The sequence below is a fragment of the Salvelinus fontinalis genome, chromosome 23 (genome assembly GCF_029448725.1).
Source record: "Salvelinus fontinalis isolate EN_2023a chromosome 23, ASM2944872v1, whole genome shotgun sequence".
NCBI classification, from domain to species: domain Eukaryota; kingdom Metazoa; phylum Chordata; class Actinopteri; order Salmoniformes; family Salmonidae; genus Salvelinus; species Salvelinus fontinalis.
The window spans coordinates 16,407,343-16,421,201 of record NC_074687.1 but is presented as its reverse complement, the minus strand read 5'-3'; the positions used below and the strand labels follow the sequence as shown (position 1 = coordinate 16,421,201).

The following is a 13,859-nucleotide window of genomic DNA, read 5'->3' as shown; positions in this document are numbered from 1 at the left end:
CACAGACGGCTGTCTCCTTCCATCCCATCCTCCAGACACACAGTTCTGTCTCCTTCCATCCCATCCTCCAGACACACACAGGGCTGTCTCCTTCCATCCCATCCTCCAGACACACACAGGGCTGTCTCCTTCCATCCCATCCTCCAGACACACAGGGCTGTCTCCTTCCATCCCATCCTCCAGACACACGCAGGGCTGTCTCCTTCCATCCCATCCTCCAGACACACACAGGGCTGTCTCCTTCCATCCCATCCTCCAGACACACAGGGCTGTCTCCTTCCATCCCATCCTCCAGACACACAGGGCTGTCTCCTTCCATCCCATCCTCCAGACACACACAGGGCTGTCTCATTCCATCCCATCCTCCAGACACACAGGGCTGTCTCCTTCCATCCCATCCTCCAGACACACACAGGGCTGTCTCCTTCCATCCCATCCTCCAGACACACACAGGGCTAACTCCTTCCATCCCATCCTCCAGACACACAGGGCTGTCTCCTTCCATCCCATCCTCCAGAAACACAGGGCTGTCTCCTTCCATCCCATCCTCCAGACACACAGAGGGTTGTGTCCTTCCATCCCATCCTCCAGACACACAGGGCTGTCTCCTTCCATCCCATCCTCCAGACACACAGGGCTGTCTCCTTCCATCCCATCCTCCAGACACACAGAGGGCTGTCTCCTTCCATCCCATCCTCCAGACACACACAGGGCTGTCTCCTTCCATCCCATCCTCCAGACACACACAGGGCTGTCTCCTTCCATCCCATCCTCCAGACACACAGGGCTGTCTCCTTCCATCCCATCCTCCAGACACACAGGGCTGTCTCCTTCCATCCCATCCTCCAGACACACACTGGGCTGTCTCCTTCCATCCAATCCTCCAGACACACACAGGGCTGTCTCCTTCCATCCAATCCTCCAGACACACACAGGGCTGTCTCCTTCCATCCCATCCTCCAGACACACAGGGCTGTCTCCTTCCATCCCATCCTCCAGACACACAGGGCTGTCTCCTTCCATCACATCCTCCAGACACACAGGGCTGTCTCCTTCCATCACATCCTCCAGACACACAGGGCTGTCTCCTTCCATCCCATCCTCCAGACACACAGGGCTGTCTCCGTCCATCCCATCCTCCAGACACACAGGGCTGTCTCCTTCCATCCCATCCTCCAGACACACAGGGCTGTCTCCTTCCATCCCATCCTCCAGACACACAGAGGGTTGTCTCCTTCCATCCCATCCTCCAGACACACAGGGCTGTCTCCTTCCATCCCATCCTCCAGACACACAGGGCTGTCTCCTTCCATCCCATCCTCTAGACACACAGGGCTGTCTCCTTCCATCCCATCCTCCAGACACACAGGGCTGTCTCCTTCCATCCCATCCTCCAGACACACAGAGGGTTGTCTCCTTCCATCCCATCCTCAAGACACACAGGGCTGTCTCCTTCCATCACATCCTCCAGACACGCAGGGCTGTCTCCTTCCATCCCATCCTCCAGACACACAGGGCTGTCTCCTTCCATCCCATCCTCCAGACACACAGGGCTGTCTCCTTCCATCACATCCTCCAGACACACAGGGCTGTCTCCTTCCATCCCATCCTCCAGACACACAGAGGGCTGTCTCCTTCCATCCCATCCTCAAGACACACAGGGCTGTCTCCTTCCATCAAATCCTCCAGACACACAGGGCTGTCTCCTTCCATCCCATCCTCCAGACACACACAGGGCTGTCTCCTTCCATCCCATCCTCCAGACACACAGAGGGTTGTCTCCTTCGATCCCATCCTCCAGACACACAGGGCTGTCTCCTTCCATCCCATCATCCAGACACACAGGGCTGTCTCCTTCCATCCCATCCTCCCGACACACAGGGCTGTCTCCTTTCATCCCATCATCCAGACACACAGGGCTGTGTCCTTCCATCCCATCCTCCAGACACACAGAGGGCTGTCTCCTTCCATCCCATCCTCCAGACACACAGGGCTGTCTCCTTCCATCCCATCCTCCAGACACACACAGGGCTGTCTCCTTCCATCCCATCCTCCAGACACACACAGGGCTGTCTCCTTCCATCTCATCCTCCAGACACACACAGGGCTGTCTCCTTCCATCCCATCCTCCAGACACACAGGGCTGTCTCCTTCCATCCCATCCTCCAGACACACAGGGCTGTCTCCTTCCATCCCATCCTCCAGACACACAGGGCTGTCTCCTTCCATACCATCCTCCAGACACACAGGGCTGTCTCCTTCCATCCCATCCTCCAGACACACAGGGCTGTCTCCTTCCATCCCATCCTCCAGACACACACAGGGCTGTCTCCTTCCATCCTATCCTCCAGACACACAGGGCTGTCTCCTTCCATCCCATCCTCCAGACACACAGGGCTGTCTCCTTCCATCCCATCCTCCAGACACACAGGGGGCTGTCTCCTTCCATCCCATCCTCCAGACACACAGGGGGCTGTCTCCTTCCATCCCATCCTCAAGACACACAGGGCTGTCTCCTTCCATCAAATCCTCCAGACACACAGGGCTGTCTCCTTCCATCACATCCTCCAGACACACAGGGCTGTCTCCTTCCATCCAATCCTCCAGACACACACAGGGCTGTCTCCTTCCATCCCATCCTCCAGACACACAGGGCTGTCTCCTTCCATCCCATCCTCCAGACACACAGACGGCTGTCTCCTTCCATCCCATCCTCCAGACACACAGTTCTGTCTCCTTCCATCCCATCCTCCAGACACACACAGGGCTGTCTCCTTCCATCCCATCCTCCAGACACACACAGGGCTGTCTCCTTCCATCCCATCCTCCAGACACACAGGGCTCTTCTCCTTCCATCCCATCCTCCAGACACACGCAGGGCTGTCTCCTTCCATCCCATCCTCCAGACACACACAGGGCTGTCTCCTTCCATCCCATCCTCCAGACACACAGGGCTGTCTCCTTCCATCCCATCCTCCAGACACACAGGGCTGTCTCCTTCCATCCCATCCTCCAGACACACACAGGGCTGTCTCATTCCATCCCATCCTCCAGACACACAGGGCTGTCTCCTTCCATCCCATCCTCCAGACACACACAGGGCTGTCTCCTTCCATCCCATCCTCCAGACACACACAGGGCTAACTCCTTCCATCCCATCCTCCAGACACACAGGGCTGTCTCCTTCCATCCCATCCTCCAGAAACACAGGGCTGTCTCCTTCCATCCCATCCTCCAGACACACAGAGGGTTGTGTCCTTCCATCCCATCCTCCAGACACACAGGGCTGTCTCCTTCCATCCCATCCTCCAGACACACAGGGCTGTCTCCTTCCATCCCATCCTCCAGACACACAGAGGGCTATCTCCTTCCATCCCATCCTCCAGACACACACAGGGCTGTCTCCTTCCATCCCATCCTCCAGACACACACAGGGCTGTCTCCTTCCATCCCATCCTCCAGACACACAGGGCTGTCTCCTTCCATCCCATCCTCCAGACACACAGGGCTGTCTCCTTCCATCCCATCCTCCAGACACACAGGGCTGTCTCCTTCCCTCCCATCCTCCAGACAAACAGGGCTGTCTCCTTCCATCCCATCCTCCAGACACACAGGGCTGTCTCCTTCCATCCCATCCTCCAGACACACACAGGGCTGTCTCCTTCCATCCCATCCTCCAGACACACACTGGGCTGTCTCCTTCCATCCAATCCTCCAGACACACACAGGGCTGTCTCCTTCCATCCAATCCTCCAGACACACACAGGGCTGTCTCCTTCCATCCCATCCTCCAGACACACAGGGCTGTCTCCTTCCATCCCATCCTCCAGACACACAGGGCTGTCTCCTTCCATCACATCCTCCAGACACACAGGGCTGTCTCCTTCCATCACATCCTCCAGACACACAGGGCTGTCTCCTTCCATCCCATCCTCCAGACACACAGGGCTGTCTCCGTCCATCCCATCCTCCAGACACACAGGGCTGTCTCCTTCCATCCCATCCTCCAGACACACAGGGCTGTCTCCTTCCATCCCATCCTCCAGACACACAGAGGGTTGTCTCCTTCCATCCCATCCTCCAGACACACAGGGCTGTCTCCTTCCATCCCATCCTCCAGACACACAGGGCTGTCTCCTTCCATCCCATCCTCCAGACACACAGGGCTGTCTCCTTCCATCCCATCCTCCAGACACACAGAGGGCTGTCTCCTTCCATCCCATCCTCCAGACACACAGGGCTGTCTCCTTCCATCCCATCCTCCAGACACACAGGGCTGTCTCCTTCCATCCCATCCTCCAGACACACAGGGCTGTCTCCTTCCATCCCATCCTCCAGACACACAGGGCTGTCTCCTTCCATCCCATCCTCCAGACACACAGGGCTGTCTCCTCCCCTCCCATCCTCCAGACAAACAGGGCTGTCTCCTTCCATCCCATCCTCCAGACACACAGGGCTGTCTCCTTCCATCCCATCCTCCAGACACACAGGGCTGTCTCCTTCCATCCCATCCTCCAGACACACAGGGCTGTCTCCTTCCATCCAATCCTCCAGACACACAGGGCTGTCTCCTTCCATCCCATCCTCCAGACACACAGGGCTGTCTCCTTCCATCCAATCCTCCAGACACACAGGGCTGTCTCCTTCCATCCCATCCTCCAGACACACAGGGCTGTCTCCTTCCATCCCATCCTCCAGACACACAGGGCTGTCTCCTTCCATCCCATCCTCTAGACACACAGGGCTGTCTCCCTCCATCCCATCCTCCAGACACACAGGGCTGTCTCCTTCCATCACATCCTCCAGACACACAGGGCTGTCTCCTTCCATCTAATCCTTCAGACACACAGGGCTGTCTCCTTCCATCCCATCCTCCAGACACACAGGGCTGTCTCCTTCCATCACATCCTCCAGACACACAGGGCTGTCTCCTTCCATCACATCCTCCAGACACACAGGGCTGTCTCCTTCCATCCCATCCTCCAGACACACAGGGCTGTCTCCTTCCATCCCATCCTCCAGACACACAGGGCTGTCTCCTTCCATCCCATCCTCCAGACACACAGGGCTGTCTCCTTCCATCCCATCCTCTAGACACACAGGGCTGTCTCCTTCCATCCCATCCTCCAGACACACAGGGCTGTCTCCTTCCATCCCATCCTCCAGACACACAGAGGGTTGTCTCCTTCCATCCCATCCTCAAGACACACAGGGCTGTCTCCTTCCATCACATCCTCCAGACACGCAGGGCTGTCTCCTTCCATCCCATCCTCCAGACACACAGGGCTGTCTCCTTCCATCCCATCCTCCAGACACACAGGGCTGTCTCCTTCCATCACATCCTCCAGACACACAGGGCTGTCTCCTTCCATCCCATCCTCCAGACACACAGAGGGCTGTCTCCTTCCATCCCATCCTCAAGACACACAGGGCTGTCTCCTTCCATCAAATCCTCCAGACACACAGGGCTGTCTCCTTCCATCCCATCCTCCAGACACACACAGGGCTGTCTCCTTCCATCCCATCCTCCAGACACACAGAGGGTTGTCTCCTTCGATCCCATCCTCCAGACACACAGGGCTGTCTCCTTCCATCCCATCATCCAGACACACAGGGCTGTCTCCTTCCATCCCATCCTCCCGACACACAGGGCTGTCTCCTTTCATCCCATCATCCAGACACACAGGGCTGTGTCCTTCCATCCCATCCTCCAGACACACAGAGGGCTGTCTCCTTCCATCCCATCCTCCAGACACACAGGGCTGTCTCCTTCCATCCCATCCTCCAGACACACACAGGGCTGTCTCCTTCCATCCCATCCTCCAGACACACACAGGGCTGTCTCCTTCCATCTCATCCTCCAGACACACACAGGGCTGTCTCCTTCCATCCCATCCTCCAGACACACAGGGCTGTCTCCTTCCATCCCATCCTCCAGACACACAGGGCTGTCTCCTTCCATCCCATCCTCCAGACACACAGGGCTGTCTCCTTCCATCCCATCCTCCAGACACACAGGGCTGTCTCCTTCCATCCCATCCTCCAGACACACAGGGCTGTCTCCTTCCATCCCATCCTCCAGACACACACAGGGCTGTCTCCTTCCATCCTATCCTCCAGACACACAGGGCTGTCTCCTTCCATCCCATCCTCCAGACACACAGGGCTGCCTCCTTCCATCCCATCCTCCAGACACACAGGGGGCTGTCTCCTTCCATCCCATCCTCCAGACACACAGGGGGCTGTCTCCTTCCATCCCATCCTCAAGACACACAGGGCTGTCTCCTTCCATCAAATCCTCCAGACACACAGGGCTGTCTCCTTCCATCACATCCTCCAGACACACAGGGCTGTCTCCTTCCATCCCATCCTCCAGACACACAGAGGGCTGTCTCCTTCCATCCCATCCTCCAGACACACACAGGGCTGTCTCCTTCCATCCCATCCTCCAGACACACACTGGGCTGTCTCCTTCCATCCAATCCTCCAGACACACACAGGGCTGTCTCCTTCCATCCCATCCTCCAGACACACACAGGGCTGTCTCCTTCCATCCAATCCTCCAGACACACACAGGGCTGTCTCCTTCCATCCCATCCTCCAGACACACAGGGCTGTCTCCTTCCATCCCATCCTCCAGACACACAGACGGCTGTCTCCTTCCATCCCATCCTCCAGACACACAGGGCTGTCTCCTTCCATCCCATCCTCCAGACACACACAGGGCTGTCTCCTTCCATCCCATCCTCCAGACACACAGAGGGTTGTCTCCTTCGATCCCATCCTCCAGACACACAGGGCTGTCTCCTTCCATCCCATCATCCAGACACACAGGGCTGTCTCCTTCCATCCCATCCTCCCGACACACAGGGCTGTCTCCTTTCATCCCATCATCCAGACACACAGGGCTGTGTCCTTCCATCCCATCCTCCAGACACACAGAGGGCTGTCTCCTTCCATCCCATCCTCCAGACACACAGGGCTGTCTCCTTCCATCCCATCCTCCAGACACACACAGGGCTGTCTCCTTCCATCCCATCCTCCAGACACACACAGGGCTGTCTCCTTCCATCTCATCCTCCAGACACACACAGGGCTGTCTCCTTCCATCCCATCCTCCAGACACACAGGGCTGTCTCCTTCCATCCCATCCTCCAGACACACAGGGCTGTCTCCTTCCATCCCATCCTCCAGACACACAGGGCTGTCTCCTTCCATACCATCCTCCAGACACACAGGGCTGTCTCCTTCCATCCCATCCTCCAGACACACAGTGCTGTCTCCTTCCATCCCATCCTCCAGACACACACAGGGCTGTCTCCTTCCATCCTATCCTCCAGACACACAGGGCTGTCTCCTTCCATCCCATCCTCCAGACACACAGGGCTGCCTCCTTCCATCCCATCCTCCAGACACACAGGGGGCTGTCTCCTTCCATCCCATCCTCCAGACACACAGGGGGCTGTCTCCTTCCATCCCATCCTCAAGACACACAGGGCTGTCTCCTTCCATCAAATCCTCCAGACACACAGGGCTGTCTCCTTCCATCACATCCTCCAGACACACAGGGCTGTCTCCTTCCATCCCATCCTCCAGACACACAGAGGGCTGTCTCCTTCCATCCCATCCTCCAGACACACACAGGGCTGTCTCCTTCCATCCCATCCTCCAGACACACACTGGGCTGTCTCCTTCCATCCAATCCTCCAGACACACACAGGGCTGTCTCCTTCCATCCAATCCTCCAGACACACACAGGGCTGTCTCCTTCCATCCCATCCTCCAGACACACAGGGCTGTCTCCTTCCATCCCATCCTCCAGACACACAGACGGCTGTCTCCTTCCATCCCATCCTCCAGACACACAGGGCTGTCTCCTTCCATCCCATCCTCCAGACACACACAGGGCTGTCTCCTTCCATCCCATCCTCCAGACACACAGGGCTGTCTCCTTCCATCCCATCCTCCAGACACACACTGGGCTGTCTCCTTCCATCCAATCCTCCAGACACACACAGGGCTGTCTCCTTCCATCCAATCCTCCAGACACACACAGGGCTGTCTCCTTCCATCCCATCCTCCAGACACACAGGGCTGTCTCCTTCCATCCCATCCTCCAGACACACAGACGGCTGTCTCCTTCCATCCCATCCTCCAGACACACTGGGCTGTCTCCTTCCATCCCATCCTCCAGACACACACAGGGCTGTCTCCTTCCATCCCATCCTCCAGACACACACAGGGCTGTCTCCTTCCATCCCATCCTCCAGACACACAGGGCTGTCTCCTACCATCCCATCCTCCAGACACACGCAGGGCTGTCTCCTTCCATCCCATCCTCCAGACACACACAGGGCTGTCTCCTTCCATCCCATCCTCCAGACACACAGGGCTGTCTCCTTCCATCCCATCCTCCAGACACACAGGGCTGTCTCCTTCCATCCCATCCTCCAGACACACACAGGGCTGTCTCATTCCATCCCATCCTCCAGACACACAGGGCTGTCTCCTTCCATCCCATCCTCCAGACACACACAGGGCTGTCTCCTTCCATCCCATCCTCCAGACACACACAGGGCTAACTCCTTCCATCCCATCCTCGAGACACACAGGGCTGTCTCCTTCCATCCCATCCTCCAGACACACAGGGCTGTCTCCTTCCATCCCATCCTCCAGACACACAGAGGGTTGTCTCCTTCCATCCCATCCTCCAGACACACACAGGGCTGTCTCCTTCCATCCCATCCTCCAGACACACAGGGCTGTCTCCTTCCATCCCATCCTCCAGACACACACAGGGCTGTGTCCTTCCATCCCATCCTCCAGACACACACAGGGCTGTCTCCTTCCATCCCTTCCTCCAGACACACAGGGCTGTCTCCTTCCATCCCATCCTCCAGACACACAGGGCTGTCTCCTTCCATCCCATCCTCCAGACACACAGGGCTGTCTCCTTCCCTCCCATCCTCCAGACAAACAGGGCTGTCTCCTTCCATCCCATCCTCCAGACACACAGGGCTGTCTCCTTCCATCCCATCCTCCAGACACACAGGGCTGTCTCCTTCCATCCCATCCTCCAGACACACAGGGCTGTCTCCTTCCATCCAATCCTCCAGACACACAGGGCTGTCTCCTTCCATCCCATCCTCCAGACACACAGGGCTGTCTCCTTCCATCCCATCCTCCAGACACACAGGGCTGTCTCCTTCCATCCCATCCTCCAGACACACAGGGCTGTCTCCTTCCATCCCATCCTCCAGACACACAGGGCTGTCTCCTTCCATCACATCCTCCAGACACACAGGGCTGTCTCCTTCCATCACATCCTCCAGACACACAGGGCTGTCTCCTTCCATCCCATCCTCCAGACACACAGGGCTGTCTCCGTCCATCCCATCCTCCAGACACACAGGGCTGTCTCCTTCCATCCCATCCTCCAGACACACAGGGCTGTCTCCTTCCATCACATCCTCTAGACACACAGGGCTGTCTCCCTCCATCCCATCCTCCAGACACACAGGGCTGTCTCCTTCCATCCCATCCTCCAGACACACAGGGCTGTCTCCTTCCATCCCATCCTCCAGACACACAGGGCTGTCTCCTTCCATCCCATCCTCCAGACACACAGAGGGCTGTCTCCTTCCATCCCATCCTCCAGACACACAGGGCTGTCTCCTTCCATCCCATCCTCCAGACACACAGGGCTCTCCTTCCATCCCATCCTCCAGACACACAGGGCTGTCTCCTTCCATCCCATCCTCCAGACACACAGGGCTGTCTCCTTCCATCCCATCCTCCAGACACACAGGGCTGTCTCCTTCCCTCCCATCCTCCAGACAAACAGGGCTGTCTCCTTCCATCCCATCCTCCAGACACACAGGGCTGTCTCCTTCCATCCCATCCTCCAGACACACAGGGCTGTCTCCTTCCATCCCATCCTCCAGACACACAGGGCTGTCTCCTTCCATCCAATCCTCCAGACACACAGGGCTGTCTCCTTCCATCCCATCCTCCAGACACACAGGGCTGTCTCCAGGGCTGTCTCCTTCCATCCCATCCTCCAGACACACAGAGGGCTGTCTCCTTCCATCCCATCCTCCAGACACACAGGGCTGTCTCCTTCCATCCCATCCTCCAGACACACAGGGCTGTCTCCTTCCATCCCATCCTCCAGACACACAGGGCTGTCTCCTTCCATCACATCCTCCAGACACACAGGGCTGTCTCCTTCCATCCCATCCTCCAGACACACAGGGCTGTCTCCTTCCATCCCATCCTCCAGACATTAACAGGGCCTCTAGGCCAATGCTTTAAGATATGCAACACAATCTAAAATAACCCCAATGAAATGAACAACTATTTAGTTAGCAACAAGCAAATGTTTTAACATTTAATTTTGTGTTTGTGTTTGTGTGTCTGTGTGTGTGAATGTGTGTATGGGTGCGTGCGTGTGTGTCTGTGTCTGTGTGTGTGTCTGTGTGTATGTGTGTGTGCGTGTGTGTCTGTCTGTGTTGGTAGAACATGGCGCTTGCAACACCAGGGTTGATTACAATGGGGGACCAGTATGAAAAATTACCAAAATGTATGCACTCACAACTGTAAGTCACTCTGGATAGGAGTGTCTGCTAAATGCCTCAACTGTAAAAGACAAAGTCATGGGACATTGACTCATGCATATCTTATGGAGATTCTGAACATTCTCATCTTTCTTAAGCTTGGCAAGTTTTCCCTCTTCGTCTCTCTCTCCCTTCACCTCTCACTCTTTCTCTGCCTAAATATAGACTCGGAAGTCAGTATGGTACTGAAATGCCACATGACACATTTTAAGTGTGTGTGTGTGTGTGTGTGTGTGTGTGTGTGTGTGTGTGTGTGTGTGTGTGTGTGTGTGTGTGTGTGTGTGTGTGTGTGTGTGTGTGTGTGTGTGTGTGTGTGTGTGTGTGTGTGTGTGTGTGTGTACCCTAAAGAGCAGGCGTGCGATGGCTGTCTGTGCGAGGCGGGCGGTGGGGAAGCGGTGGCAGTAGAGTGACGTGTCGACCATCCCAGGGTCCACTGCACATGAGCTCAATGGAAACCCTCCTCTTTCCAGCCTCTGTTGCAGGTGGGAGGAAAATAACAGTAGTGCCAGCTTACTCTGGCAGTACGCCGCATGGGACGAATGACACTGCCTAAAGACTGAAAGAGAGGGGGGAGAAAGATGTTGAAAAAAGGTCTGGAGTGGGAGGAAATTAGGAGAGGAGGGTGTGTGTATGTGATGCGTGGGTTGACTCATAACCCGTAGTCCCCACAGTTATATCCGCTGGGCGGGTGGGTTTAGGGTCAGGAAATATTATGTGGATGAAGGGTGGCTGGATTGAATACAGAGAAAACACTACCTTAAAAATTCTATAAATATATAATTATTGTGCAATTTAAATCTATAGGTTTTTCTATTATTTTAGGCTATCTGGTATTAGTGCATAAGCCTAAGCTTTAGGGCCTAACTGTACGCAAGCCAAATAGCCTACACACCAATCGCCAAATGCATTTGGGAACGGGCAGAAAAAGTTAATGTCAATTCACAGAAACAAAAAGGACAATGTCAGAGTTTAATTCAGTAAGAGAAAAGCTGCAAAATGGAGTGGAAAATAAAGAGACGGGAGGGCCGGAAAAGTCATGTTTGGGATAGATTTGGTGAAGTGGTAAAAGAGGATGATGCCTATGTTATTTGTGATGATTTCTTCCCGGTTCCTAAATGTCTTTGCGCCCCGAAAGAAGCAGGGATGACAGAGAAAACTTTACCGATGCCAACTAGATTGAAGCGTTCATTCTATAATTTATGACATTATTCTGGTGACCAAGGGTTTATTTAGCCTTCTAGGGCAACATAATGAGTGAAGAGAAGCTGCATTTATATAATTATAGACGGGGTGGCAGGTAGCCTAGTGGTTAGAGCATTGGACTAGTAACCGAAAGGTTGCCAGATCGAATCCCCGAGCTGACAAGGTAAAAATCTGTCGTTCTGCCCCTGAACAAGGCAGTTAACCCACTGTTCCTAGGCCGTCATTGAAAATAAGAATTTGTTCTTAACTGACTAGCCTAGTTAAACAAAGGTATAAATAAATAGAGAAGTTGATTAACAAATAGCCTACCAAAATGTCAGAAATTATAAGCAGAAACATATCTACAATCAGGCAAAAAAATTGTCCCAAAAAATCGTTATGCCTTCTCTGCCTGCAGTGCATTTTCTATATTAGCGGGTTAGGGACGGGTGCGGACCTCAGATGTTCACTTTATCACATATAGTCGGGCGGATGCGGATGGGTTATTAGTAATTGCGGGTGCAGGTGAACAAACAGCTCACCCGTGCCCCACTAGTGTGTGTGTACCTGTTTAACAAGCTGTCTAGTCGTATCTCTCCAGCACCATGAGCTGACGAGGAGAGGGTGACAACACGTGAGCAGGAACCGCGTTTCCCAGAATGCTTTAATGTGTCTAACAGCAGCAAGGTCAACAGGAAGTGACCTAGGTAGTTGACCCCGAAGTGATGCTCAAAGCCCTCCTCTGTACGACCCTCAGGGACCAACATGACCGCCGCTGCACGTGTGCACAAACACAAATAGTTAAGACACAGTTAATTTAAGAATGTAAGTCTCATATCAAGCGTATAGGTCGGCAGGTTGATTGGTTGATTGTGTGTCACTCACCATTGTTGACTAAGATGTGTAGCGGTAGGCCCCGTCTCTTGATATTCTGGACAAATTGCCTGACTGACTGCAAAGATGCCAAATTCAACTGATCAAACTCCACTGAAAACACAAAACACACACCAGTCATTTAAATACAATACACAGTACAGATGTAAGATCTTAATTTGATTACCCTGTTGCAGGAGAACTTTCCTGCAATACAGAACATTTTAAATGTGTAGTGTAGTTGAGGTTTAAAAAGGCTTCTGAAGTTTGTAATTTCCACTTAGAAATTTCAGACTTGGTTTTCCCTTACCAAAAATGTATCACACCCTTACAAAAATCACTATTAATTATAATCCATTTAATAATTTCCATTACTTGTTGCTGCAGGATTAATCTCCTGCTGTAGCAAACTGGCTCAAATTAAGATCCTACATCTGTAAATACACACATACGGGTAGAAGGTCCTATAGGCAGATCATTTGAGCACACACAAACAAACACACACACAGTGTGAAAAAATTCTGCTAACTGTGTCTGTAGTGAAAAATCAAAGGAGCATCAATGTATTAATCTCCTACAGTAGGCTCTTCACTAATAGAGAACACAAACTGCTGCTAGCTTCATACACATTATACTACATGACACCAATACCTCCTCCTAACATCTCATACAGTAAGTATTCTGCAGCAGCAGCGCTGGCAGGACCTGCTGTAGGACCTCTGCTCTGCTCTGTGTGTGTTGTGTGTGTGTGTGTATGTCTGTGTGTGTGACTTTCAGAGTCAAAAATAGCCTTTCACAATGGATGATTTTTAGTCCAGGGCTAAACTTATCCTGGGTTAAAAGTAGCCTAGGGCTAGCTTACCCTTGTTTCACACTAGCATTAGTTTACCCAGGGTGAAACCAAAACGTACAGCTTGAAAAGCCCTAGTCCTCTGGCTGTGTGCGTGTGAGGACTATTTGTGTTTGTGTGTGTGTGTTTGTGTGTTTCATACACAGCCTAAGCCAGGGTTTGATACTGATATGAGAATAATTTAACTAATGCCAAATTCCAGCTCTAACCCTGTGTGCTTATAGCTAGCTTTTCTGAAATGTCTGAATGCCTGCCTGCCTCTCTGTCCATCTCTGTCCCCAACCTGTCATCCTGTCTTTCTGTGTATGTGCAGATTTTGCTATAAACGGGTGGTGTTT

General features: G+C 53.7%; 1 protein-coding gene across 1 annotated transcript in view; it reads right to left on the bottom strand.

Annotated features, from left to right (window-relative positions):
* The window catches only part of LOC129821580 (dehydrogenase/reductase SDR family member on chromosome X-like), a 45,892-nt gene that overhangs the window by 15,467 nt on the left and 16,566 nt on the right, over positions 1 to 13,859 (bottom strand). Inside the window, exons 5-7 of the mRNA XM_055879235.1 lie at positions 12,684 to 12,785; positions 12,366 to 12,573; positions 10,958 to 11,165 (exon numbers count right to left, since the gene is read on the bottom strand). Of these exons, the coding sequence (XP_055735210.1) occupies positions 10,958 to 11,165; positions 12,366 to 12,573; positions 12,684 to 12,785 (518 nt within the window). The remainder of the gene's footprint in view (positions 1 to 10,957; positions 11,166 to 12,365; positions 12,574 to 12,683; positions 12,786 to 13,859) is intronic.